The sequence below is a fragment of the Lutjanus erythropterus genome, chromosome 8, assembly GCF_056507025.1.
Source record: "Lutjanus erythropterus isolate fLutEry1 chromosome 8, fLutEry1.hap2, whole genome shotgun sequence".
Classification (NCBI taxonomy): domain Eukaryota; kingdom Metazoa; phylum Chordata; class Actinopteri; order Lutjaniformes; family Lutjanidae; genus Lutjanus; species Lutjanus erythropterus.
Genome location: NC_139324.1, coordinates 16,690,999 through 16,716,697, shown reverse-complemented (window position 1 = coordinate 16,716,697; position 25,699 = coordinate 16,690,999). Strand labels below are relative to the sequence as shown.

General features: G+C 38.1%; 1 protein-coding gene across 1 annotated transcript in view; it reads right to left on the bottom strand.

The window, feature by feature from the left end:
* Positions 1–25,699, bottom strand: part of kpna3 (karyopherin alpha 3 (importin alpha 4)) — a 30,978-nt gene that overhangs the window by 2,962 nt on the left and 2,317 nt on the right. Inside the window, exons 2-16 of the mRNA XM_084724706.1 lie at positions 22,659–22,703; positions 16,527–16,616; positions 13,563–13,592; positions 13,393–13,445; positions 13,206–13,301; positions 10,506–10,591; positions 7,891–7,977; positions 7,634–7,803; positions 7,253–7,297; positions 6,985–7,116; positions 5,704–5,832; positions 2,962–3,066; positions 2,596–2,667; positions 2,113–2,275; positions 48–142 (exon numbers count right to left, since the gene is read on the bottom strand). Coding sequence (XP_084580832.1) covers positions 48–142; positions 2,113–2,275; positions 2,596–2,667; positions 2,962–3,066; positions 5,704–5,832; positions 6,985–7,116; positions 7,253–7,297; positions 7,634–7,803; positions 7,891–7,977; positions 10,506–10,591; positions 13,206–13,301; positions 13,393–13,445; positions 13,563–13,592; positions 16,527–16,616; positions 22,659–22,703 — 1,398 coding nt within the window. The remainder of the gene's footprint in view (positions 1–47; positions 143–2,112; positions 2,276–2,595; positions 2,668–2,961; positions 3,067–5,703; positions 5,833–6,984; positions 7,117–7,252; positions 7,298–7,633; positions 7,804–7,890; positions 7,978–10,505; positions 10,592–13,205; positions 13,302–13,392; positions 13,446–13,562; positions 13,593–16,526; positions 16,617–22,658; positions 22,704–25,699) is intronic.

The window sequence follows — 25,699 nt, the reverse complement described above, 5'->3', positions numbered from 1 at the left end:
AAAAACAAAAATTGTAGAGATGTTAAAGTCACTGGTGGAAGACTTACATCATCTCCTGAAAAGTACTGATCAATAATCTCAAAGGCTAGTTTGTAGATATCCTCATTTTCATGTTGCTGCAGATTTTCTATCTTCTCCAAACCTGAAACACACAAAAAAAATGACAGATATAACCCTTCCTCTGACAATATGAACACTGGTATAACCCACAGTAATGTACACAGCTCACATGTGCAAACATGAACTTGTTTGCTAGATAAGAACTTGGAATTTATTCTCTAAAAAGACACAGCATTGCTTCAATTTTCCCAATAAAAACACATCTTAAATTTATGACTGGATTAAAACCAGTCTCACCAGAAAAACAGCTGTATTTATCATCTGTGCAAGGTGCTTATTACAACCCATATTTATATTTGTGACCTGGTGGCTGTGGTAATTATGACGAAGCAATACGAAAAACAAGAAAATCTAACAAGAGAGGACAGGGTGAGTGGATGGCTGAAGGGATCAAGCACAGAATTTTTAACCAGGAGGTTAGTTTACAGGGTTTCTCCATGTAACAGTTAGTGTAATGAAAGACCTTTTAATTCCACAATTTAATTAAATTTTAGGCCATTTTGCAATAAAAACTAAACATCAAATGTGATATTATAGGCCTACTCTTCTGAGCAAATACATCCAATGACACACTTGAGACTTGCCCTGAAATACTGGAGACTGAAGCCTGAACAGAAGCACTGGTAAAATGGTTCAAACTGGGGAGAAAGTAAACCCACACAGCCTGGTGTGTTTGCAGGTTAGATAACTAGCTAGCTCCAAAGACCACCACAATAATAGAGACATTCTAATTGTACAATTTAATGTACAGGCATTTTTGTCCTGAGTGAATTTTAGGCTATGCTTACAGCTTTCAACAAAGAAACATTCCCAAATACAATTGAAGACTATTTAATAATTCTATGGCCTTTTATTAGTAATTGTAAATTTAAAACATTTTAGGGCCTGTAGTTGGTTAGGTTACCTGGTTAAATTTCTTAAAGCTTAAAATTAAAATTATGTATGCGACTTCTGACACATAACATGCTTATCTGAACCCAAACTATTAATACTCCCTAAACCTAACTAAGTAGTTTTGTTGCCTAAACCTAACCAAACTGCAATTGTTTCAGCATAAACAATGAAACTAAGCAAAAATCAAGCCCTTACAATAGTGGTATTTAAATGCATGGAAAAGAGGCTAACTTGGGATGCCAGTTTTGCAAAGACAGCTTGAGGTAATGTTAAGTTGTAAAGTCTGCTAAAATAGCATAAATAAACGTATGTTCATGCGTTGTGTCTACTGATTTAATCTTTGTCCAACACACACTACATTCCTACTGTTTGGAGTGACACAATTCTTCAAATCTGCGATTTGATATGACTTTCAATTGTATTTTAAACATTTTTTTCATTTTGCACTGACAATTATGCCAGTCTTAAACTATCTAATTTTGATTTGTAAAGATCAACAGATTATGTTTTTTTTATGTCCTGATAACTTTCATTAACATTTTTAAATTCTTCTTTGACAATCACGAGCTAGATGCCACAAACAGGTGGAGAGAAAAACAAATATTGAGAAAATCGGTAATTCTGCCTTTTGATTTGATTTTTAAAATAGAAATTTTGATCAATTTTCGATTTAACATCGACATTGTGACACCCCTGATATGTAGGTTGTAGTAGAATTCACATTGTGAGATGGATATCCTAATTTTCTGACACAGTCAGAATTCTGTCCCAGGCTATCTCTGATCACAGGACTGTGACCATGACACTCTTTGAACCTCACACCTTCACAGTGTGAAGTAGGAACACAGTTTCTTTCATGTTCATCATTTTTGATCTAGGACAGGCCAAAATCGCACAGTGTAAAAAATCACTGGCTTAATGTACTTTATATCCAGGCTGCCTGCTGCTGGTCCTCTCCTGTGGTCTTTTCCGATGGTTTGGGAATAAAAGGCAATCAACCTTTCCTGTCGTTTGGGTATGAGGACATGCTGGAAGAGTAACACAAATGAAGAGAGCAAACTGAGGCACAATACGAGGAAAAATCATCCAGTTACAAACCTCCACACTCCTCTATGATCTCAGCAATAGTGCTGGCTTCGTCTCCCGCCATGATGAGGATGTTCTTCAGGCCGTCCAGAACAACCTGCACCACCTGGGAGTCCTTCACTGACAGCAGGTTACAGAACGGAGGAATGACATTCTGCTCCACAAGGAACTCCACCTACACAAACCCACACATACACACCACATCCATACTTGATTACAACATAGGCACATGGTTACAAGTGTGGCAGTTTCACTCTTTCATAAGTAATCAAGTCAACATTGCCTAGTTTCATCCTTCAATAACAGGGAAAGTTATGTTTTATGAAAAAAAGTGAGATGGTGTGGTAAACATTTACAACTGAAATTATAGAATGCAAGAAGTCATATGCTAGGTAGGGTTTCTGCCATTTCTGCTGAATAAAGCATACAACCCTCATAGCTGTGCATGAATTGAAACAAGCTCCAGATTCCCGCAACACTGGTCCCAAAGCTCACCTGGTCTTTCCTCCCACTGATGGTGAGGTTGCTGATGGCCCATGCTGCCTCCTTCTGAGTGCCAAAGTCACCCTGTAGTGAGACAGGCTGTCACTGAGAGGTGCACATAGCAGGTCTTTTCTACAACAGCACAATGCCAAGGCACACAGACACATCCAGGCCACATTGCATTAATTTATGAAGAGCTGAGTTGCTTCTCTGGTAAAAACATAGAAAGGTTTGTTGCAACTGAATACTAATGATTAGTGTCTAATGTTATGCTTTTTCCAAATTTAGAGTCTGATACTCTATACTCTGCTTAATATAAAGAACAGAGAATGTAAAGCTTAACGAATGTGTTTTTCTTCTCCTCCACCATGCACAAACCTTAGCCAGTTGGTGAATGATCATAGGAATCAGTCCAGCATCGATCACAGCTTGGACCTGCTGCTGGTTCCCAGCTGTAATGTTGGACAGGAACCAGACTGCTTCCTGCAAAAAGAACAATTGCAAATGGTCAAAAACCAGCACACACACTGATATTCTTCCAAAACAAGAAGGATATTTCTCTATTCCTACATTACTTTTTACTATTTTGCTAGAAAACTGGGAACAAATTAGATGATTAGCCTTCCAAATTACTTTGGAAATTAGTGCAAGACTCTTCTTAAAGGTATAGTTCTGATTTTTTCAAGTGGGGTTGTACGAGGCGCTTATTGATAGTCAGTGTATTACCTACAGTAGATTGCAGTCGACACGCCCTCAGTTTGGAGAAGCAGCAGGAGTCTCAAGTAGGAAGCTGAGCAATGTAATGATGCTGAAAAGTTCAGCAGTAAAATGTATTTCAGCCACTGAAACTGATATTGATTTTTTAGATGGACATTTAAGTGTATGCTATATTTAGAATATTTTCCCTGCTTAACCTTGCCATCAGATAGCTTTTTTCTGATGGGGAAACTGTCATTATATGAGCCAAATATTACTCGCTCTCAGTAGTTCCTGGTCTACCGTAGCCCCAGTCAGTTACTTAATCTGTATTATTGTGTTTTAAAAAGGTAGTATGGATTCACCAATGATGCACACAAAGTAACTTATGGAGGCAGTGGTAGACCAGCATGTCCTGCATTCTATGAGGTAAAATTACTGTTTTTGCAAAAGCAGTATGGTTGAGTGAAAGAGTGATATTTGACTTACACAACAGTGGTTTCCTGTCAGAAAAAGCTGTCTGATGGCAAAGAAAAGTTATGAAAATATTCCAAATACTGTGTACACTTAAACTGAAACTCAGCACAATGCTTAGCTTCCTTGTTGGTACTCTTACCTTCCTATTACTGCAGGTAATACAGATCAGGACAAAATTAGTAGCCCCCTTTTGAAAATTTTATTTTTTATAAGTATTTCCCAGAGCAAAGAATTTTTAACACAGCTTTTCCAAACATTATTTTATTTTGGATGCTTACATTATTTTACTTTACTTATTTTACAAACACAATTATTTCACAAGAAACAAAAACTACCAGGGTCAAAAGTATTAGCTCCCCCTGTTGCTAATAGTCAATTGTGTATCTTTTTTGCTGGATAACAGCCTGCATTTGTTTGTTGTAGTTTTCATCAAGTCTCAGACACGTCTCCTGAGGAATCCCAGCTCATTCTTCTTTGGTGAATCTCTGAAGCTCCTCCAGATTTGATGGTCTTCTGGCATGGACTTTGGTCTTCAGTTCACCCCATAGATTTTCAATGAGATTCAAGTCAGGGCTTTGTGCAGGCCAGTCAAAAATGTTCACTTTGGTCTTCTGGAGGTAGTTCTTCACCAGGAGTGATGTATGTTTTGGGTCGTTGTTGTGTTGGAAGACAAAGCAACGACCCAGACCCAGTTTTGCTGCTAACTGCTTGAGGTTTTCTTTCAAAATCTTCACAAATCCTTCTTTCTTCATGATTACTTCCACCTTAACGAGATTCCCAGTTCCAGACACACTGAAGCATTCTCACAGCATAATACTCCCACCACAGTGTTTCACTGTGAGGATGGTGTTTTTTTGGGTTATATGCCTCTCCCTTCTTTCTCTAAACATAAACAACATCTCTATGACCAAAGAGCTCTGGTTTCATCTCATCTGACCAAAGGACACGCTTCCAGTATGCATTATCTCTCTCCAGGTTGTCCTTAGCATACTTCAGTCTGGCTTGAAGGTGTTTCTTCTGCAGAAGTGGAGTATTTCTTGGTCTGCAACCTCCCAGTCCATTCCTGTGCAGGCCTCTAGTGATTGTCTTCTTTGAGACTACAATTCCCAACTTGGCTAAATCATTCACTAGTGTCTTGGCAGTTGTTCTGGGGTCTTTAGACACATCTCTACGACAGCTCAAACCCTTACTGAATTTTTTATATTGTGTGTAAATTGGAAGATAACCCTCAGTTTTAATTTGATTTTACAAGCTGTGAACATCACCAAGTTAAAGTACATCATTGCACAACAGTGGTTTGTGCTTTGGCTCAATAAAAAGGTCAGTTCTTAAGGAGGCTAATAATATTGACCCTGGTAATTTTTTTTTTTCTGAAATAATTCTGTTATTGTGTGCCAATAGAAATAATTTATGCTTTCTAAAGAATAGTTATGCTAGCTATGTTGAAAATTCCTTGCGCTGTTAAAAAAGCACCTGGGAAAAATTTCATAGGGGGGCTAATAATTTTGTCCTCAAGTGTACACTGACTATTGATAAGTACCTCGTTTAACCCCACTTCAAGTAAGCTGGATTATCCCTTGAAAAATTTTGTTACCACAAATACAGATGTGAGATGGGTGTCTGTTCACCCTCATGGTGAGTTTGTCTCTCAAAATGATTTGATTTCACCAAATGAAAAATACTGTGCTCCAGTACAATCATGTTAACAGACATTCACCTATCATATGTATAGCAGTAAAGAGCATTTTTTCTATAAAAAAACAACAACAAATGATCAAAACAATATTAAAAAAAACCCTAACAAAGTAAGGAAATACATACAATAACACATCTATTCATGACCTTCACTGCAATTCACACTCCTTGCTCCTATTTCTATGCTAAGGCATAAGAAACCACCAGACTCACAAAACAAAACATACAAAAAAGATTTAAAAAATGTGGTACCTTGTTGATCTTTTCTTTAGGGTGTGTGAGCAGGTTGGGGAAGTGTGAGAGGACGTCACAGTTGAGCACAACCTGCGTCTGCTCGTCTGTCCCTGTCACAATGTTACCCACTGCCCTCAGAGCTGCTGTCTGCAGTTCGAAGACAAAGGAAGGAAATCAAAAACTTGACATTACTTTGCTTCATTTATTTATTGATGAAATTTTGAAACTGTAATTTTTGGGGCTGTGTACAAAAAAAGTGTTTTTCCCAACTGAAAACCACCAGACGCTCTTCTGAAACACCCAGCTGGGAGCGCTTGAGAGCACTGAGGCGAAGCATTTTTTTCAGCTGAGACGCTCTGGTTGCTATGATACTTAACATCAACACCAGCAATGGTTAATTTATAGTTTGCGAGTTCCTTATTTTGCAGATTGTGTTATCAAATACTGAATGTAAAAATGTCAGCATAAGGTGGAGTAGCACACTTGCTCTGGTCTAAGCTCTGGATGAAAGCATGGCTGGAGAACATAGGGAGAACAACGGTCCCGCTCTGTGTGGGTTCATGAGATTTTGTGGGCAAGAAAACACCTCAGTGGGTACAGTCATTTGGACGAGTTTGAATCAATGTATGAGTAGGACAGTGTGTGGTATTTGTCCTGCCCCACCTCCACTGCAATTAGGTGGCTGGGTGACAGTAACCAGCACAGTGTTTTTTACAATGAGTATTTTTCAACTCTTGTCAACCAGAAACAAATGCCAAATGTACAGTGCTCATCACAGAATAAATACTCAGTGTTTGTTGCACAGTGTAAATATGCGGAACTCTGCTTGCAAACTAGGATTGGTCTAAAAATATCACAATATTTTGGGGTATTCTGCGATGAAATTCTTGACTACATGACAAAACACTAACATTTTTTTTGGTTTAGTGCTCATAACAGCTGTTGCACTCTTCTTGCAGGATTTTTGGCTCTTCTCGTGCTGAAATTTCTGCTGAAGATTGCAAAATTAATTGTTGTACTACATCCTTTTGCAGTTACAGTCTTCTTGCATGCCTTATATGTTACCTAGGTTTATTGTATATCTGATCTTTTTTAACCAAACCAATTTCACACTATTGAAGTCTCTCCTCTCTTTGGAAATAACTCCTCCACTGTAATTCTGCCATTATCACAATATAACTTTTTCATTTTTATCACCAGAAAAAATTCTAACAAGATAGAGTAAACAATAAGCTAGCTTCAAGTGGGCACAGCCCCTTACTATGGACAAAAGGCAAAGGCTAATTCAGTTAGTCTCACCTGAACTTTGACCTCCTGATGGCTGAGGAGAGGCACAAGAAATGGAACGACTCCAGAATCAATAACCATTTGGATCTGCTCATTGCCCCCGTCCGTCAGATAGGACAGAGCCCACACTGTGTCTACTAGGATCTAAACACACATAAATGAAACTTGTGAAATCAAGTACAGTAATTATGCTGTTAGAAAAATGGCATGCACAATCAAGTGATTTTTCAGTAAATGCAAAATGATGGCAGTCACTCTTCGATACCCCTCTGATACTCACATTTATGTCAGTGTGATATATTAGCACACAGAGGGCGGGCAAAATCTGTGGGGAAAGAAAAGTAGGTTGTGAGTGGGTTGGTTGTAGGCAGAGGAATAGATGGATTAGATGAAGAGTAAAACGGGGCAGAGTGAAAAGGCAAAAAAAGACATCACAAAAAAGACTGGCTGTCAAACCCTGACTTCAAATGTCACCAAAAGAGCTTTATAGTTAGAAATTCCCCAGGGTGATAAGGCTGATTTGGCTACTGAAAAGATTGCTGCAAAAACTCTGTGTGACTCAGTCTGCAGTGAAACAGACAACTGCAACAGATCCATCTGTCTGGCACATGAAAGCCTACACACACACACACACACACACACACACACACACCATACCCACCTCTTGCACAGTCTCCATGGGCGGTGGTGGATCCTTGTTGCGGCAGAGGTTAACGATGACCCAGGTGACATTGCGGAGGAAGGTGATGGGGATTGATGGATTGATGAAAGAAAGCAGGGGCTTGACCACGCCCAGGGAGATGACATAGTCCCTGCACTGAGGACCATCACCTGGGCAGGTGAAGGGTGGAGGTCAACACAAGTCTGAACAGGTGCTCCAAAGCGTATACACACTTCAATGAGAGGACGACTACTCACCTATAATGTTTCCTAAAGCCCATACAGCCTGTTCACATACGTTCTGGTGAGGAGAGTGTAGCAGTCGCAAGAACAGGGGCACTGCATCTGGACACACAAACATCAATGCATCAAAAACTGACCCAGTCTGACTGACTGAGTAACCCAAGCAACAAGCTCTGTTGCTTGGTTACACCCAAAGCCAAATAAAATTAACACTAATCCAAGATTGTGTCACAACTCCTGTGCATACCAGCAAATGTAAATCTACGTAAGGGTTTCAGCCAGGGCTTGACATGAGCACCTACCCACATCACATGTGGTATGGATGTCTCAAAAGTGGTCTTAAAAAGATGCTATCGGTGCCAACCGAGACCATAAACAAAAATCTGTTCCATCACCTGAGAAGGTCCCATCCAAGCAATAAGTTACAAAGCAAGCTAAACGGTACTGCTTTGTTAAAGCAAATGAAGCTGAGCAAAGTTACAAAGTTATTTTATCACCAAAAGAGATATAATCTAAACCAAGCCACATCTGCATAGTTAAGTTATGATCATGCAATCATGCACAGTGCAATTATACAGTCAAATGCATTCTCTGAATTTTATCAGGAGCACTGGGCAGCGCCCAGAGACCAGCTCCAGTTCAGGGGCACTACATTGACCTCGCATACCTGTTTTTGATGGTGGAGGAACTAACACAGGCACGGGGAGAAAACTCCACACAGAAGGGCTGTTCATTCAATTCATTCATTTAAATGATCATGGTTTTTTAAAAAGATGTATATTACATCTGGCAGAGATCATGCAATCAGTTGTGTGAAGGGCTGTGTGTGTGTGTGTGTGTGTGTGTGTGTGTGTGTGTGTGTGTGTGTGTGTGTGTGTGTGTGAACTAAAGCTTGTCTCGTTACATAGTAACTAGGTATATCTAACTGAATTGAAAAATAAATGTTAAAAAAAGTCTCTTCTCAGGGCTGTGGAACATGCACAGACTTGATGCACAGTGCTTGAGTGGCGTCTCCTGTTTGTTTTGTTGCACTCCTCTGGGCGTGACAACTCTACCTTTTTTTCTTAGCTAATCTAAGTTTGAGTGATCTCACTCAATTCCCAGAATCTCCACCCAACTTCCACCCAAACTGAGATCTGATCACCCAGACTATAAACTATAAACTCCTGTGTGGATATTCAAGATGAACACTCCTCAGAGATGATTTAGATAGGAGTCAGGTGAAATCAGTTATTGTAATACTTATTTTCTGTGCCTGTGTGCTCTTGTGTAGTATGATTCATTTATGTTTTTGGTTATACTGTTATGTCATTGTTTTACTATTTGTGCTTATGTGCTTTCTGTATGTGGTTATGTACCCTTGTATGTATTTTTAATGTGCTTACATGCCACCAATCTGCTTGTCTGTGTTTATTCACCTCTGTGCTTTTGTAGGTTATCTTTTAATGTTTTTTTTATATGCCATTTATATGCCATGAGCTCATTCAATTAAAGATTGTCAGGAAAAAAAGTAAGCTGCTGGTAAATCATTAATATTAAAGTTTTAATGATACACAATTTGAAAACACCTATTGCTAAAATTAAATAAGTAAGATCCAGTGTTGGGCAGTAGCGGTGTTACAAGTAGCGGCGTTACTATTTTAACTCCATTTCTCAGTAACCCCGAATTTACACCAGGCGTGGCTGCACCGCATCACGGCTGCGCCGCGGCACGCAGAGAAATAGCTCCCATTCTAGTCAATGCTGTAATTTACACCAGAAGCGCGTGTGTGCGTGAAGGGAATTTAGGCAGGATGCGGTAGGAAAAATGAGAAGACAGGAGAAGCTGAAAATTATAGATTTGGGTTATGTTACTCAGAAATATAATCTGTGTAGTTTTTTTTTTTTTTTCAAACTTCAAAACAAAACTACAAAACCAAACTGTTGTGGTCAATTTAAATAAATAATTTGATATTTGTGTAGATGGCTCCTAGTACAGAAGGGGGCTAATAAATATACTACTAAACACAGACAGACAGATATATAGATACTTTATTTTTACTTCAAAAAATGATGATGATGTAGTTCAGCTACTTCTGTCATTTTATTGTAGCTTAGCTTGCTACATTTCTCTGGTGGGTAGCTTCAGTGTAGTGAAGCTTCATTTAATGTAGAAGTTTGTAGAAGTTAGACCAACAGATGCAGAATAGGTATTTTATTTAGGAAAAGTTTTATAAAGATTTGTAATTTAGATACCAAGACACATAAAATGTTGTACATACATTAAGTTTATAATTACATATGTATTGATTTAAGCAATTAAGATTTCTCAGCTTAATCTAAATAATGTTCTACAATTTCTACAATTTAATTGTGTTCATAATCAGTTGCTTTATTTCAAATTTAGGGAATGTTTTCGATAAGTGTCGTCCCTCAGCTTTACACTAACAGCCAGCTAATCATGGTTTCCATTCTCCAGTCATGTTGGCTTCATTTCAAAATAAGAGTGCACTGTTATCTAATAAAAACATAATCCAAAAAAATATCTGACTGCCTCATTGCAAGAAAAAACAAATAAATATGCTAGCTTGGCAGATTGCAGACAGTACACAAACACAGACTGTTGGGGGGGTGGGGGCGGGTCAACTTACTGGATTTAACCACAGCTTGAGTCTGTGCTGATGTCCCAGAGGCAATGTTGGTCAGAGCCCAAGCTGCCTCAAACTGAAGAGAGGGGCTGTGAGACAAAGAAAACATAACCAGTTAGGGAAAAAAAAAAAATTGATAAATATTGATGTGAACACTTGCTGAATTCCCAGCTGCTATTGCATATTTTTTAAGTCTGATTTTTATCCCTGCTCCCCTCAAAAAACACCTCATAAACTTGTCTGTTTTTGGCTTTTCACTATTAAAGACACTTTTTAGAGCTATGTACCTTTAATCTGTTTTGATTTGTTTATCATCAGGGCATAGAGGAGTTTTCAATTTTTGATTTCTTAATAAAATATATAAAAAATAATAACAGCAACTGTGTGAAAGCCTGGTGAAAATAGTGTGTGTAGTGGATAATGCATCTACACCGGATGACATGTCTAGATATCACGCTGTTTGGTGAACTCAAAAGGGAGGGCAGACATGAAATGTTGTTTTTTTTGCAACAGAAAATATTAGAACTCACACAGTGCTCCTCACACCACCCACCAGCCAAATGCTAGTAAATCATGGAAAAGGTGCTAAGTCTGTCTACCCCACTAAATATTTCATTAGGCAACCAACCATGATCAGCAGTTCCTACTGGTTTCTTAAGCTTTAGCTGGGATGTAAAACAGGAAACAGGGTGTGGTGCTCTTTGTGACGTAACCAGCCCACGTGGTTGCCTGTGGATAAAAGAGTTTAATTTTTGCTGTACCATGCTCTCACAGAGACATTCGAAGTCCTCCGATAACTTTTTTCTCTTTTCATGTGCAAGATGGTGGTCACTTTCACGCTGCTAATAGTTAAAAAGAAAAACAAACTAGTACAATAGGCCATAGTCTGCCGGATGCTCTATGGGACACTTGAACAGCACATTAATGAGCAAGAGAGCTTCGATTTTGTACCATCCCACATCCTACAGACCAGTTCAACTGTCAAGGTTGTGTAGTTGAAGCAGTATGAAAGAAGACAGCAGGGATAAGATAAGCAAGGTTCAGGTTTGGCTGGCTGAGCAAACGCGCTGTGTTTATGTAAAATAAAGTGGATAGGTGAGAAGCAGCAGACAGAGCAGATATAAATATTGCTTTCTGCATGTTTGTGCTTGGTGAACAAGTATACTTTTACTTTTTACTATGTTATGAGCACAGCTGTCATCAACTCAAGATGGCTAAGCTTTGAGTTCTTTGCACTTAGCTCACTGCACTATATTTCCACTGTGGCCTCTCTGCTCTGCTGTTCACTGACTTTCGTGTGTGTGTGTGCGTGTGTGTGTGTGCGTGTGTGCGTGTGTGTGCGTGTGTGTGTACACGCGCGCGCACACACGTGCATGCATGTAAGAGTTGGTTGCAGGGGAGAGGCTGCAACATGATAATAAATTACACCAAAATGTTATACATTGGACAGTTAGTTATGACATTATATAAACCTACACAAGGACAAGAAAAGTGAAGAACTTTGTTAACAAAATTCAATATTTTGTGGATAAAATTTAATACCTCTGAGGCTTTCTTTGGAGATTTTTAAATTCAATACTTTTAAAATCCCACAGGTGTCCTGTATTTAGCTATAACAGGTGCCTTTTGTTGTTCTTTCATGAAGCCCATGCCCTCCTCCATGTCACTGCTGCATGAACTGATCAATCACCGATTTCCTGGATGGGGCAGGACATTAATTGAAGGTTGACATACTACAGTAAACTTTTGAAATGTTGAACTGATGATTTGGCATGAAGACTTATTAGTACTGACTTGTCAGCCTTAAATTAGAGACAAACCAACATTGTAAAACATTTTTCCCGCACAAGGATTTAATTAAGTAACAGGACCTACAAAAAATTATAAATAGTGGTTTTGTATTTCTTGAACTGCTGTATTGTCCAACTGGAATTAATATTATATTAGTGGTAGGCTGTATAGTTTACAATTGGATGTAATGAAGTTATAATGAATATATTAACATAATTTAATACATATATAGCCTACAACATTACACTTTGTATTTAATGCTATATTATTATGCTAATACTCTCATTTATATTGGTTACTTTTCACTGTGCTCCTAAATGTCTTTATTTAGGAGCACTCGTACACTTTGGGAACAAAGTTGCTTCGAGCCAGCACGTCATCCTGTACCTCATTATGTCATTATGCTGAGCTGACTTGGCTTTCTGCCATCATGCTATGGCAGCAAAGTAGACAATTATTTTCTCTTGACAGATGCACATGCACTGCTGCATTCTGCACAAACTCAAAAATAACACAAATGTCCCATATAAGCTGGTTTTCCACGTTGGTGAAATTCTTACAACTTCTTCCCCACATGTTCTTCCACCCTAACTATTCACCCCCATCCCACTCCCCCAACGACCACAAGGTCCTGGGAATTGGGGAACTCCGAGGGACAGGAATGCTGTTATATTTGGCTTGGCCTGGACTGAGAAGACCAGCCAACTGCCCTGCGCGCCTCCACACACTCTCACGCGTGGACACAGTAGGATGCACACACACTCTCATGCACACAAAGCCGGTAGAGACTCGATGTAGCAGCGTCAGTAATCCATCACAGCGGTCCACAGTCTTAACAACTAGAACACTCTTTATCGTGTCAGAGAAAAATAACACTCAAGGAAAGCAAACTGTTTGTGGAAGCAGACTTACTTGTCGTCCCTCTCCAGGCATTTGACTAAAATTGGCAGGATCCCGGACTTTATCAAGTCGTCAATGGGGGGGTTTCTGTCACTCGAGAGCAGTTTTCTGACAAAAAGCAGACAATACATCTCAGGAACTTCATGTTCAAAAGACAGCGTCTGTCTGTACATGTGTGTGTTTTCTGTGAGTCCCTCACCTGGCTGCCTGTACAGCACTGAGCTGGATAACTGCATTATCACTGGTAGCGTTCTGTAGCAACAAGGAGAGAAGGACATAATAAAATGTCAACATAGCATAACTAGCTTATGAGCTACTGCAGGTGCATCTTAATATATAATGAAAGGCTTGAATGGTGTGGACTCTTACCTGTAAGATGGCATCAAGTGTAACATTTTGCTGCACAAAGAGAAATGTAGAAGAAGATTAGCTCAGTCATAATTTCATAAGCATATTCTATCATTGAAAGAGACCACAGCAACAGCCAATTATAGACACCCAAATGTTAACCTGTATTGTATACCTGTATATTTCCTTTTGTCATCAGGGTTCACTAATGAAACAAGTAAACATTTTGTATGTCAGACTACTCAGCGTAATATGTAGTGGGATGGATTCATAGAAAACATGAGCAGATGTGAGGATGACTTATGCCAGCTTTATAACTATGGGAATATAAAAAATACTTAAGTGGTCTTCAACTGAAACAGATGAAAGAAATTACATTGAGCTGCATCTTCTCTTTTACAGCAAGTGGTATTGCTTGTGACACTGAACATCCAACGAGGCTGAAAAAATATAACCTGCAAGTCCCAATTTCTTGCTAGCTTTTTTCAGATTAAAGTGATATTTTAGATTTCTGTCAATTTCTAAAATAAACTTTAACATTTTAATGAACAACGAAAGCATTAACTTTCAATCACGACTCCCATGAGACTTTGGGCTCTATAACAGTCCCAAAGGGCAGCTGCAGACCCCAAAGACATCTATTAGTTAGAGATTAATTGATTTTCTTGGCCAATTTCTGATTATTTTTTAAACTGATATGCCAATTCCACTTTTCTTTCTAAGTAGTATATATATTACAGCATACACAACCATTTTTGTCACTTTTCTTGAATGTGAAATTAATTTGTATATTCATAGTAAAACACAGACTATCAAATAATTCTTACATTTTTCTCCAGGTTACTGCCAGCACTTTCTTTCCTCACTTCTCTCTCCCTCTCCACTTTTTCTTTTTCCAGCCTTTCTTCTCCCCTCTTGTTTCCTTCTGTCTTCTCTCACATTTACCCTCTCTACTCATGTCTCCTCTATTTTCCCTCTCTCCTTTCCCTATGCACAAGATTTGAAAATAATGGCAAATCACACACTTACTGAATATTACTAAGATTATAGTGCTAGGAGGAGAATGATTTCATGATTTCATTAGGAACTTTATTTTATGTGCTCTCATGTGAAAGCAGATATAGCAAAATGACAGTTGACTGACATGGTGCAACAACTTACTGTAGTTATACTTCGTAGTGAGAAAAAACACAAGCAGATGTTTAAATAAGTCTGGATAAGAAAATGTTTGCAGGGTCACAGCCAGTCAACAATGGGCTGTTTATTCTTCAGTCAGAAGAGGGGTGAGATTTCATTCCTTTAAGCACTTTTGAAACACTATTAATTTTTTTTTAATCTAAAATTCAATGACAACCAAGGAAACAAAAAATACCAGTATTCTAATGCTGTACTTGGTGTGAGGTCTATTGAAGCCAGTGGGAGATGCACAGAGAAGCAAACTAAAACCCAACATATCTATACTGTATGACCTTTATGAAGAAATGCCACTAACAAATGAAAGAACACATTTCAGGGAACAGCATACTGTCTGACATTTCCATGTTTGAAGCAAGTTGCTTCCCCCCCATCCCCTCCTCCCCAGATTTGGGGAAGCTCAGGCTGGCTGCAGGAGCACTGCAGTAGTGCAAGACAAACGCAACATCGCAAACTGACAAGTAACAACAGATCCTTCACTGTAATCACCTGTTAATAACTGTCAATTGTCTGTCAATTCTGAAAACAAAAGCCCACTGCTCTGAAAATACCCACTCTGGACTTCGATTTAAATGACTGCCTGGGTCACAGCCAGCCAGACTACATTAACATTGCTCAGTTTAATTGTTATAAACATCTATGGCTTCTAAAGATTATTAATGATTTCTTATGACTCATAAAAAGACACTTGCTCAATCAGCATTTTGGCATTAATCTGAACTGTAATTAAAAGTGAAACGGGCAAACAAAAACAGTTATTCCAGCCCATAACAGAAATTTCAAAGGGGGACGCAGGAACTGTAGCACTGCTTTCAGAAAAGTGAGTATTTCAACTTGTTTATTTGATCTCTGATGACATATTGTGGTCTTTTTATGATTTATTACAGTAATTAATAATTAATTTAATTGTGTAAAAGTAGGCTATAAACTATTTATTAGCAATAGAAACAACATGCATATTGTATATTGGCTATCAGACACTTCTTGAAAAATGTATCAATAAACTTAATGGCTGGTGCCCTGCTGCAGTTAATCCACTTAACAGCTGGTCACAATATTAAAAACGAAATTCAACATTAGTTAACAGGCTCAGAGTTCATTTACTTACAGTGTTATCAAAGTTTATCTAACTTACAAACATTAGTATGCTACTAATTTTAATCACATAATGCTTAAGAAGATACAGTCAGTTAAGTTCTAGTAAAACAATAATGCAAAATGCATGCAAATTAATTACTGAATTAACATTCAAATAAAGCTTTAAAACATGAAACGTTAGCACGCTATGCTACACAGTGCCATAATGATCCATGCTTCTTTTTCAGTTTCCTTGATAAGAACTGGGAAAAATCCATCTGCTGGGGAACAGCGAGCGATAGGACTGAAAGCTCCAGAACAGCTACTACTACTTCCTTTTCTGGTGGCGAGATTTTTTTGTCAGCTGCTCTTTCCAAGATCAAGAATGAACTTTTAATCTCAACTAAGGAGAAATTATTTTTGTAATTTGTGTGACTTGGCCCTTTGAAGTTCAGAAGAATAATCACTAACAGACAAAAAAAATGATAACATGACAGCATTTTAAATTTGCTCTGTACAAGCTTTTATTTGGGAGGAAATCCCAGTGAAAACAGAAGTTTTCCCAAAGAGACATTTTATTCTAACTGAAGCCGTTCATCTACTGCTTGAAAAGATTTTGCCCACTTGATTTTAACCCTTCAGACCAGTTACCCAGACAGTCCAGTCTCACTGTGTCTCTCTAAGTCGAGTACATACCCACACACCCACACTTACTCCTTTGAAGTCTGAGTCGACATCAGAGTCCTCCAGACTCTCCTCCTGCGGGACATTTCTCTTCTTCAGTAGATGTTCGTCTCGTTTGTTCTGACAAGAGGAAAAAAAAGAAAAGCAATGAGGGGTGGAGATGAAAGTATTCATTAATGCATTCATGAATTCTTAAAGTAACTGTACCCCCAAAACTATTCCTCTCATTCCCAAACTTTTGCTTTCAAGAGTGTGGCCTACATGTTAGAAATCCCGCTCTAAGTGGGTTAAATGAGAGAAATCTGCCTGCAGGCTGGTCCACAAAGCAAGCACAGTCATCTTTGAAGGACACTGAACCTTAACCCTCAACACACACTGCAACCCCCTAGCATGCACACATTCATTCAGCATGGAAATACAGAGACACACATGTACAGAGAGGCAGAGAGACCCACACATCCCATCAATTTACAGGGCATGTGAGTCAGTGGTAGGAGGAGATTCCCTTGCCCTACATTCCTGTGCATCACGCTGATGTGCGTCACAGATGACTAATCAGCTAGTGCAGTGCTTCTTGCTGCTCTGATCCAGCTAAATGGAATGTGCTAGACTTGAGAACACCTCAGCACTTCATAGCAGTGACGTCCTATGTTTCAACACCCCTGTGTTCTCCAAACGTCTGCTGATGGCTGGGCTGCTGCTCAACATGTCTGTTTACCAGGATTCTCAGCCTGTCTCTGGAAGCACAATGCTAAAGTGTTCCTAAAGTTTTGTTTATTTGAATAACCAGTTCAGATGCCTTTCATGGCTGTGGCAATTTTGTACCATGTCAGGCTGTTAAGAACACTTCTTAACAGAGCAAGGACTTGGCAAAGGTCGATTTTGATTTATGTAATTTTGTCTGGCATCTGGTTCCTAGAACCAAAGGGCACCTTCCTCTTCCACTACCTACATTTACCATTCATGTTTCAGTAAACTAAGTGGAATAACTACAAGTGATTTATTATTCAATAAATGGCAATAAGATTCAAGTGAGCAAAACTGATTACTTGGCAATTTATAATGTCTAATAAAATGATCAAGTAATGTGCTGTAGTTATTCATGCCATTTAGAGGAACATTACCAATCAACTTGGACTGTGTAGTGGTAATAACCCTGATGGAAAGCCATACTGCTTCTGTTGGTACTGTATTTATTAACTTCTATTCTGATCTGTTCATCTATTAAAAAAAAAAAATAGTTTCCACCTGTGATTGAAAAATGAAAACCTTAGACCCATCAAAGATTAAAAAGGTGCACAGTAGAACAAATGATGCAGTACAAAAAAGACACTCAAAGACAATGACAATTCAACATTTAGAAACTATTAAAACTTAACAGCTGTTATTCAAATCTTTAAAATACTTAATTTAAAATAAAAACTGTTTTTGTTTGAAGATAGTGTGAATACTGAATATTTTAAGCTTCTGTTTCCAAGTGAGTTTTATTCATAGTTCTAACTAGAGCTGCACAATATATCGTTTGAGCATCGTCATCGCAATGTACGTGTGCGCAATAGTCACATTGCAGGTCCTGCGATGTAGGAGGCAAATGAACTAAATGTGTTCTCATCTAATTTCAAGGGTACCTGACACACACTGCGTGCAGCGATCCACCAATCACAATTGTCCTTAATCAGTTTGCCAAAGCAGACCACGCCCCTGCATGTGGAGTGAGTCGCAAGATCAGTGCAGGTTAATTGTCCACAAGATGGCAGCAGTGCAGCATAACATAAAGTGCTATTCAAGTCATCTGGTGAAAATTCCTGTATTTTTTCATATCGCAATATATATCGCAGGGTTAAAAAAAATCGCAATGTCAGTTTTTCCCAATATTGTGCAGCCCTAGTTCTAACTATAAAGAAAGAAAAGAAATATCCCATCAGGAACTGTCTAGGCTCACTTCCCTGTGACCCTGGAGACTCGTTTGCATACAGAAATCATGATTACACTCACCAAAATTACATTAATATCAAACATGACTTGTACTTGCAGGGTGAGGTTTTGCTTCAGTTACATCAGGTAGAGAACTGCACAGTCTTAAATAGTCTGATAAATTATCGGACAATAATAGGAAATATATATTATTTGTAATTCTGATAATGAAATTATAGCAAAGGAATATCGGTTATCGGTTAATATGTAAAAGCATTTCATTTGAATTCTTAGGTAAGCAAGTGCAAATGACTAGATGGGAGAATACTTGGATAGGTGAAAAAACAACTACCAACAGGACTGAGGGTCTTCTGCAAGATGGGTACAAGATTGTATCAGAGTGCAATCAAGTGAAGATTATACCAACATAACCTCAGAGGACTCATCACAAGATGCAAAACCCCTTGTAGGTCTTTAGTATACAAAAGCCATGTTACAGTTAGCTGTGGACCTGTAATGGGCTCTTAAGTATTCAACAAAGCGTTATCTTAAGACGCAACAAAAGTCCACCATTGTTCTATATTAGAATTATGTGTGGAGAAAGATGTGATTCAAGATGTACCGCATCATTTGCAAGTCACCATGGTGGTCTTACGGCTTCTTCATTGTCAAACCTTGCCATGCTGCTTTGCATTTCCACGATCAGTTTTATCATGCTGATCTATCCCAAGTCATGCCAAATATGGACAATCTCCTGAGACCGAGTGAGCATAACTCACCTCAAAAATGTCTATGCAAAGTAGGGCTGCACGATATAGTAAAAAAGATATATTGCAGTTATTTTGACTAAAATTGCAACTGCAATATGTGATACGATTAGTGGAAATTATTATACAATCTTATACAATATCAATCTAATACAATTAATTGTGCATCCCTACTGGAGAGCAGAGAGTTAAGGGGCTTTTAAAAGTCTTTCTGTGTTCACCTCTCAGTACTTTTGTAGCTTCTAACTAAATCTTTGTAGTTTGAAGTTTCTTTCTGCTTCACTGTTTGTACTTTCAGGTTTCTGTTTTATTTTACTATTTCATGTTCGCTCTCAGCGGCAGGAGTCGTGTTAAGTTACTGCTGATTAAAACTCAACATTTCCTGATTTTGCTGCTTCATAATAAAAACGTTCAAATAGCAAAATAACTGGGGACGTTTAATTTTTAAGTTTTTATAGGAAATTAAGTGTTTATGCACCGTTTTACAGCTGCTCAACTCAAGCTAAGCTCATCTTCAGTTAAAAGACACACCTTCAAGCAGGAGTCCTGTTGTAATGGAGATGAAAATCCTTGCTGTGCCAGGTCAAACTACTTCAAGCCAGCCAGTACATTTGAATAGAAAAAGGGTATATAGCAGCCTGTGGCTCACTTGTGTTCACTGATGAGGTCATTGCTGACGGCAGCAGGATGAATGCATACATCGTGTCTGTTCAGATCAAACCGAATGCATCAAATCTCTTTGGACAATGCCACCATAAAGCAGCAGCAGCAGAATTCAAAACGCATATCAAAGCAAACCCCTGAACCAATATCAATATAATGCATAGGTTTCACTTACTGAAGATCAAAGTAAAGGCGAATAAGTGAAGACATCTGCATTTTGTGATGATTGCAAAGAATTTCCTCTAAAAGCTCAACATGATGACAATTCATACACTGTTCAGTTTCTGTAAACACCCTCAAATTAAAGCTAAAAGTTGCTATTTTAATCCAATTATAGCCCTTGATTCATTTTGAGCCTGCAGTGCAGAGTAAAGGACCAAAACAACCAAAAATACATTATATGTACAAACTGCACATTGTACAATATCTACTGAAAGTGTATGCTCCATTTGTTCATATTTTAGGCCAAAAACTCAAACGCACAATAGCACCACGTCAGAAAGGGGTAGCTCCTCTTTCTTTTTTAATTCCATCACCATTTTGAAATAGTGGGAGCGCAGCAAACAAACAAAAAACAATATACTGCGTTGACCAAATTGAGTACATGCTGAGTAGAGTACCTTGAAACCAGTTTAGGCTAATTCCACAGTTTGCCTGTAAGCTCTGTAAACAATCATTTTTCTCCTTGTGACAAGACATTTCAATAAATAATCAATTTTATTCCAAAACACAGACTATTTGCAGACGGAATTACAGTTGGCTTCAGCAAATTCAGCCATTTTTGGATCTGCAAACGGATCTGCCTTGAACAGACCTACAGGGTACAGAGTATGGTGCGGTAACAGCATCAGATGTAGCTTGTTCTCTAGCAAATACAAGTTTACTGACTGATTCCATTTACAGCACAATGCAATTTAAGCTTAAAAGGGGAGATTTCCAAGCAAACCCGACTAGTTGTATGTTATTAATCTCAATTCCATCCATATTTCTGAAAACAATGTACATCACATGTCAGTCTTTGAGTTTTATTTCCGCAGCATCATTTCTATAGTGCATACACATGCACTTCACTGAAAATACTTTCTCAAGTAAACTTAAGCTGTTCCTGCTAATCAAGCTGGTGCTATACGAAAATATAATATAATATAATATAAAATAATAATGTCAGGTCAAAATGAATAGAGCCCCTGAAACTGCACACAGCACAACGTGAGTCTTTAAATTAACATTATTTACATATGAAATTGAACTTGTAAACTGTCCTTTCAAAAACCTGGACTTGACTGCATATAAATGTGTTAAATAAAATGCAGAATAGACGGAATAGTATAGTATATAGTTTTTGATCTTAAGTGTTACATCTGGCGGTAGTATTGACACAAATAATATAAATATATGTGCCGCCCTCTCCTGGCAGGCTATGTCTCTTCCAAGCAGTAGCTGTATTCTGACCCTCTGAGGTTGCTGTAGCTGGTCAATGTTGAAGCAACAGTAACAGATTAAGTTAGCAATGTCTATGTCAATGTCAGCAGCTATTACTTTGTTTCCACTGATCAGAGGAAAGGAATGCCTTAAAGTATGTGTACACATATCATTTTATGTTAAGCGTGTGAAGTACAATGTATTTGTTTGTTAAGATATTATTATAGCAAGTGTGATGCTAATTTCTTTAGAGTGTCAATGGGATTTCCCATTATGTCTTAGCATTGAGCTAACAGACAAAGTGCTAGTTATGCATTTATATAAAATAAGAGAGTCAGGATTAAAAAAAAAAAAGATTCAGGACTTGTAAAATAAAGAGAGAGAATCACAATACTTATCAGAATTTATTTTTTTCTCCTACCCCTTGGTAAAATCACTACAAGGAATTTTTAACTGCTCATGAAACAGTGTCAATTTATTATTGATGTCTTTCTATGACCTACATTAGTAAATAAGACCATTCACAGGGAGACTGTTTCTATATAGTTGTTCTTAATGGCTGTTAGCCTCTTAAAAAGAAGCTGGAGGATATTTTTATGTCGATTATTTACATTTTTGTGTTAAGAGTTTCTGCCAGATAACCACAAAATATACTGCTTTTGTTCACAGGGGCCTCCAAAATCAACAAAATATCAAAGTTCCTTGTTGTGGCCTCAATAAACATCACATCATTTATAGACAGGTTGCTTGGTTTAGTTTAGTTAATTAAAGGACAGAGGTCATTTACAAGAAATGAAAACATGACCGCACTATATTTAGCCAGGCACTAATTTCCATCTGTAGTCCAACACAGCTAGCTGTTAAGTGTATACATTGACCACTGCCACATACAGAACACTAATCCAAATGTCCTATTATGATCCAATCCAGAGGGCCAGCCAAGAAAGTTTGAATTCCACCATTTAATTTGCCCAAGTGTACAAAAATTTAAAAAAACACAACAACAGAAATACAGACAACGCTCCATAGATAAATGTTTCAGAAGGTATTGGATGTTAATAAAATGACAAAACAAATTTGTGGGTTACAACTATTAACTTTAGGGGGAGAATAAATTACACAGGTGTGTCTCAAAACGGAATTGACAGAATAGCAGATGTGTAGAAGGAAATTAAAAATACATGGCTTGCAACAGCTTTTATGATAAATGCTTAGTCAGTTGCAAGAGGCCATGTAATGGCTGATGAATAGGGCTTTGTTCCATTACAAGCCAGCTCACTATGGGCTCGAGCCCTGTCTTTGATATTAATGATGAATTAAAGTACTGGTACTGCTGACGGATACTTTGACTGATGCCTGGTGGATGTGTGTGGACAGATGGTGCCTCTTTTCTCACCTTTCTCAACTCAACCGTCACCTCATTTCGATGTCTTCTCATAGTCTGTAACAAAGAAACAGAAAGAGTACATGAGAAACCTTTTTTCTTTTTTTGACATTTGAGATATTCAACCATTTACTGCAGAGAAAATATATACTGAAGTCATATACATGGCTAACAGAATGACCCAATAAATCACAAAAACATACACGAACAAAAGAAATCAAATTGTATGTTTTTCATTTGATTATGTTACACCTTATTAATAAAGTATGTAATTGATCCCATAACCATTTCAAAAGACAAAACTGTAACAACATTGGGCCAGTCAATGGCTTTTTAATCAATTAAGGCATGAATCCGCGATTACATCCTAAAAACAGAACCACAAGTATAACATTTGAAAGTAAGAGATCTATAAAACAACTCAAAAGCAGTACAAGTGAGGAACAGCAGTAAGTAATTGCTGTGTTTCTGTGTCTGTTGGGTTTCCAGTTCATCCCGAACAGTTTGAGATGGACTAGATCTTGTGACTGTTTGAAGAGGTTCATGTTGCCTTCCTAAATAGCCTCTTGCGTAATCTGGGACAGTCATAACTCAGGAGGCTGCGGAGCAAAGAGGTGTCTCCCAACCACTGCATAACAAACAATAATGTCATAACATTGACCCAAACAAAAATGTCCCTTTTAAAGACAGCAGAACGTCAAAATACAATAGTTCATGAACAACGAATGCAGCCCAGTACATTTAGACAGGCTTATTTTCCCAATTCCAGTGATTGTTGTACCAAAATATGTTGGGTGCTGTTCACAACGAATAAATGCCTACAAAGACAAAATTGCTGGAGTCCATAGAGGCACCACAGAAAATACTCAAATAAATAAATAAATAAATAAATATTATGAAACCTGCGATTCTGCATGGCAAGAAATATGGTATTTCAAAAGGGAAAAAGTTAAAATTGTCTGTATGATATCAAGGGGAAAAACACATGATGTTATAGGCCTGGGCAATAAAACAATATGTATCAGCAATAGACACTTAATCAATAGCAAGTGTTCAATATTTTCATTTAACTGCATTAAGTGCCAACTGCCATGAAAGCAAATAAGGAATATGCCCTGGCTCATAAACAGCCCATCATATCCGTTGATAATGGACTGTACTACAAGTGACACACAAAGAGCCAATCATTTAACAGGTGTGCTGTTCAGTTGCATCACTGACAATCTAGTCAGTGTATTGACTGTGTGCACTGATAAATAAAGTGGTTAAATTCAAAGTAAGGCCGTTAAATTAAAAACAAATCAGCCTTCTCCTGGTCTTTATTAAAAATAGGTATTTAATTATGTAATAATTGTCAATATCAACTGATTTTTTTTTTTATCATGATACATTTTTCAGCTATACTGCCCAGCCCTAGGATCGTATGACCTGCAGCATGTTGGACTTTAAGCTTTGCAATTCAAAGCTGTTCCTAATGATGTCAGAAATGAGGAGCAATCTGTTATGCCTGACCTAAATAAATAAAACCCAAACTGGCATTTCTTCCTGCTGTAGTCTGAGTCATCCATTTAGGAAAACTCAAATTCATGCAGAGGCTCTTAAGAGGACCCAGGTCAGACATCCAAGATGCCTGAAATAGCATCAGGAATGCACTTGGCAAAGTCTGTCTGTCATAGTAGCCATGTGCTTGTCACACTGACTCTGAGTTTCAAAACAACCACCTATGGGGCATCAATCTGTGCTTTGAGGCAGTTGACAATGAAATTCCAATTCCTGATGGATTTTGAAGGGACATTTTCAGACATACAGTGTTGGTGTTTGTGTTGGTAAACCCTCAGACTGAGAGAGTTGCATTTTGTTAAATTACAGACATATTATGTTTATGCAAGACTAGGTACTAGTTACTCTGACATCTTTCTTTTGGTCCAACATGGGACTGAAACAATTCCTTGAGTAACCTGATTACTACAAATCAACAATGCAAGTGTTTTGCATCAAAGCTTTGTTTAATCCATATGACTATATACAGCGTACCGTGTTTCACACAGATGGTTATTACTGTCACATAACATGCTGACGCTGTGGACGTGACGTAAAGAAGACCTGATTTGATGGTGCACATTGCAAAGTGGAGGAAGAGAGAGAAAATAGCACAAGGCAAAAAGAAGAGACAGGCCAAAGACAATGATGAATGATTGTTCAAAGTTTGGGATAATTTCAAGCTGAAACAAAACAAAAACTCTATACAGCCAGTGTCTATTATGAAACCAAACTAGCTTTACACAAAAGCAAGATGTCACTGCCTTAACAGTTCAGCAAAAATGCATCCAGCCTACAGAATGGATCCAACACAAGTTAATGTTGGCATTAAACATAAATCAGTGATTGCTGGTTGAGATGAAAGTTAGTGAAGAATTACTTTAATTATGGCTGTATATCAGTAGCTGGTTAAGCCCATCATATGGTGGCTAGTTAGTAGGTAGAGTAGGATGTGTCCAAGCTGTAAATGCATCAGAATGTCCAATACTAGCGTTCTGGGTTGGTGAAACATGCCGAGCACAGTAAAACAATGACAAAAATATGGAAAAACAGGCAGTGGGCTGGGCCTCTGCACACACAGACACACTTTTAGTGGCTCATAAGTGATGTCTGAAAGTGATTATTTAACATGAGTCTATACATTGGTTTATTTGTTTTGGAAAAGGTTGCATACTATACCTTTACGTTTTGCTTAAGAAAATAAACACAGAAATGCTCAATCCATTTGTGAAAGCCTGAGCATCATGACAGTCACAAACACTCCAGCCAGAAGGCCCTTTTCCACCAAATTAGCTCTGATTTTTGAACTGGTTCTGCTCAAGATCCTTGAGACCGTAGTGCTTTCTGGTGAGCCTGCCCACTTCTCTACCAGTTTGAGTGGAACCATTGTAATCAAGGATGTCATCAACAGGGGGCAATGTACAATGCACAGCTACCTGTAGAATGACACACCCACTTCAAGTCCTAGGGAAAAACTGTCATTTTTGGTTCCAGCAAGGAACCAAAAACTTTTC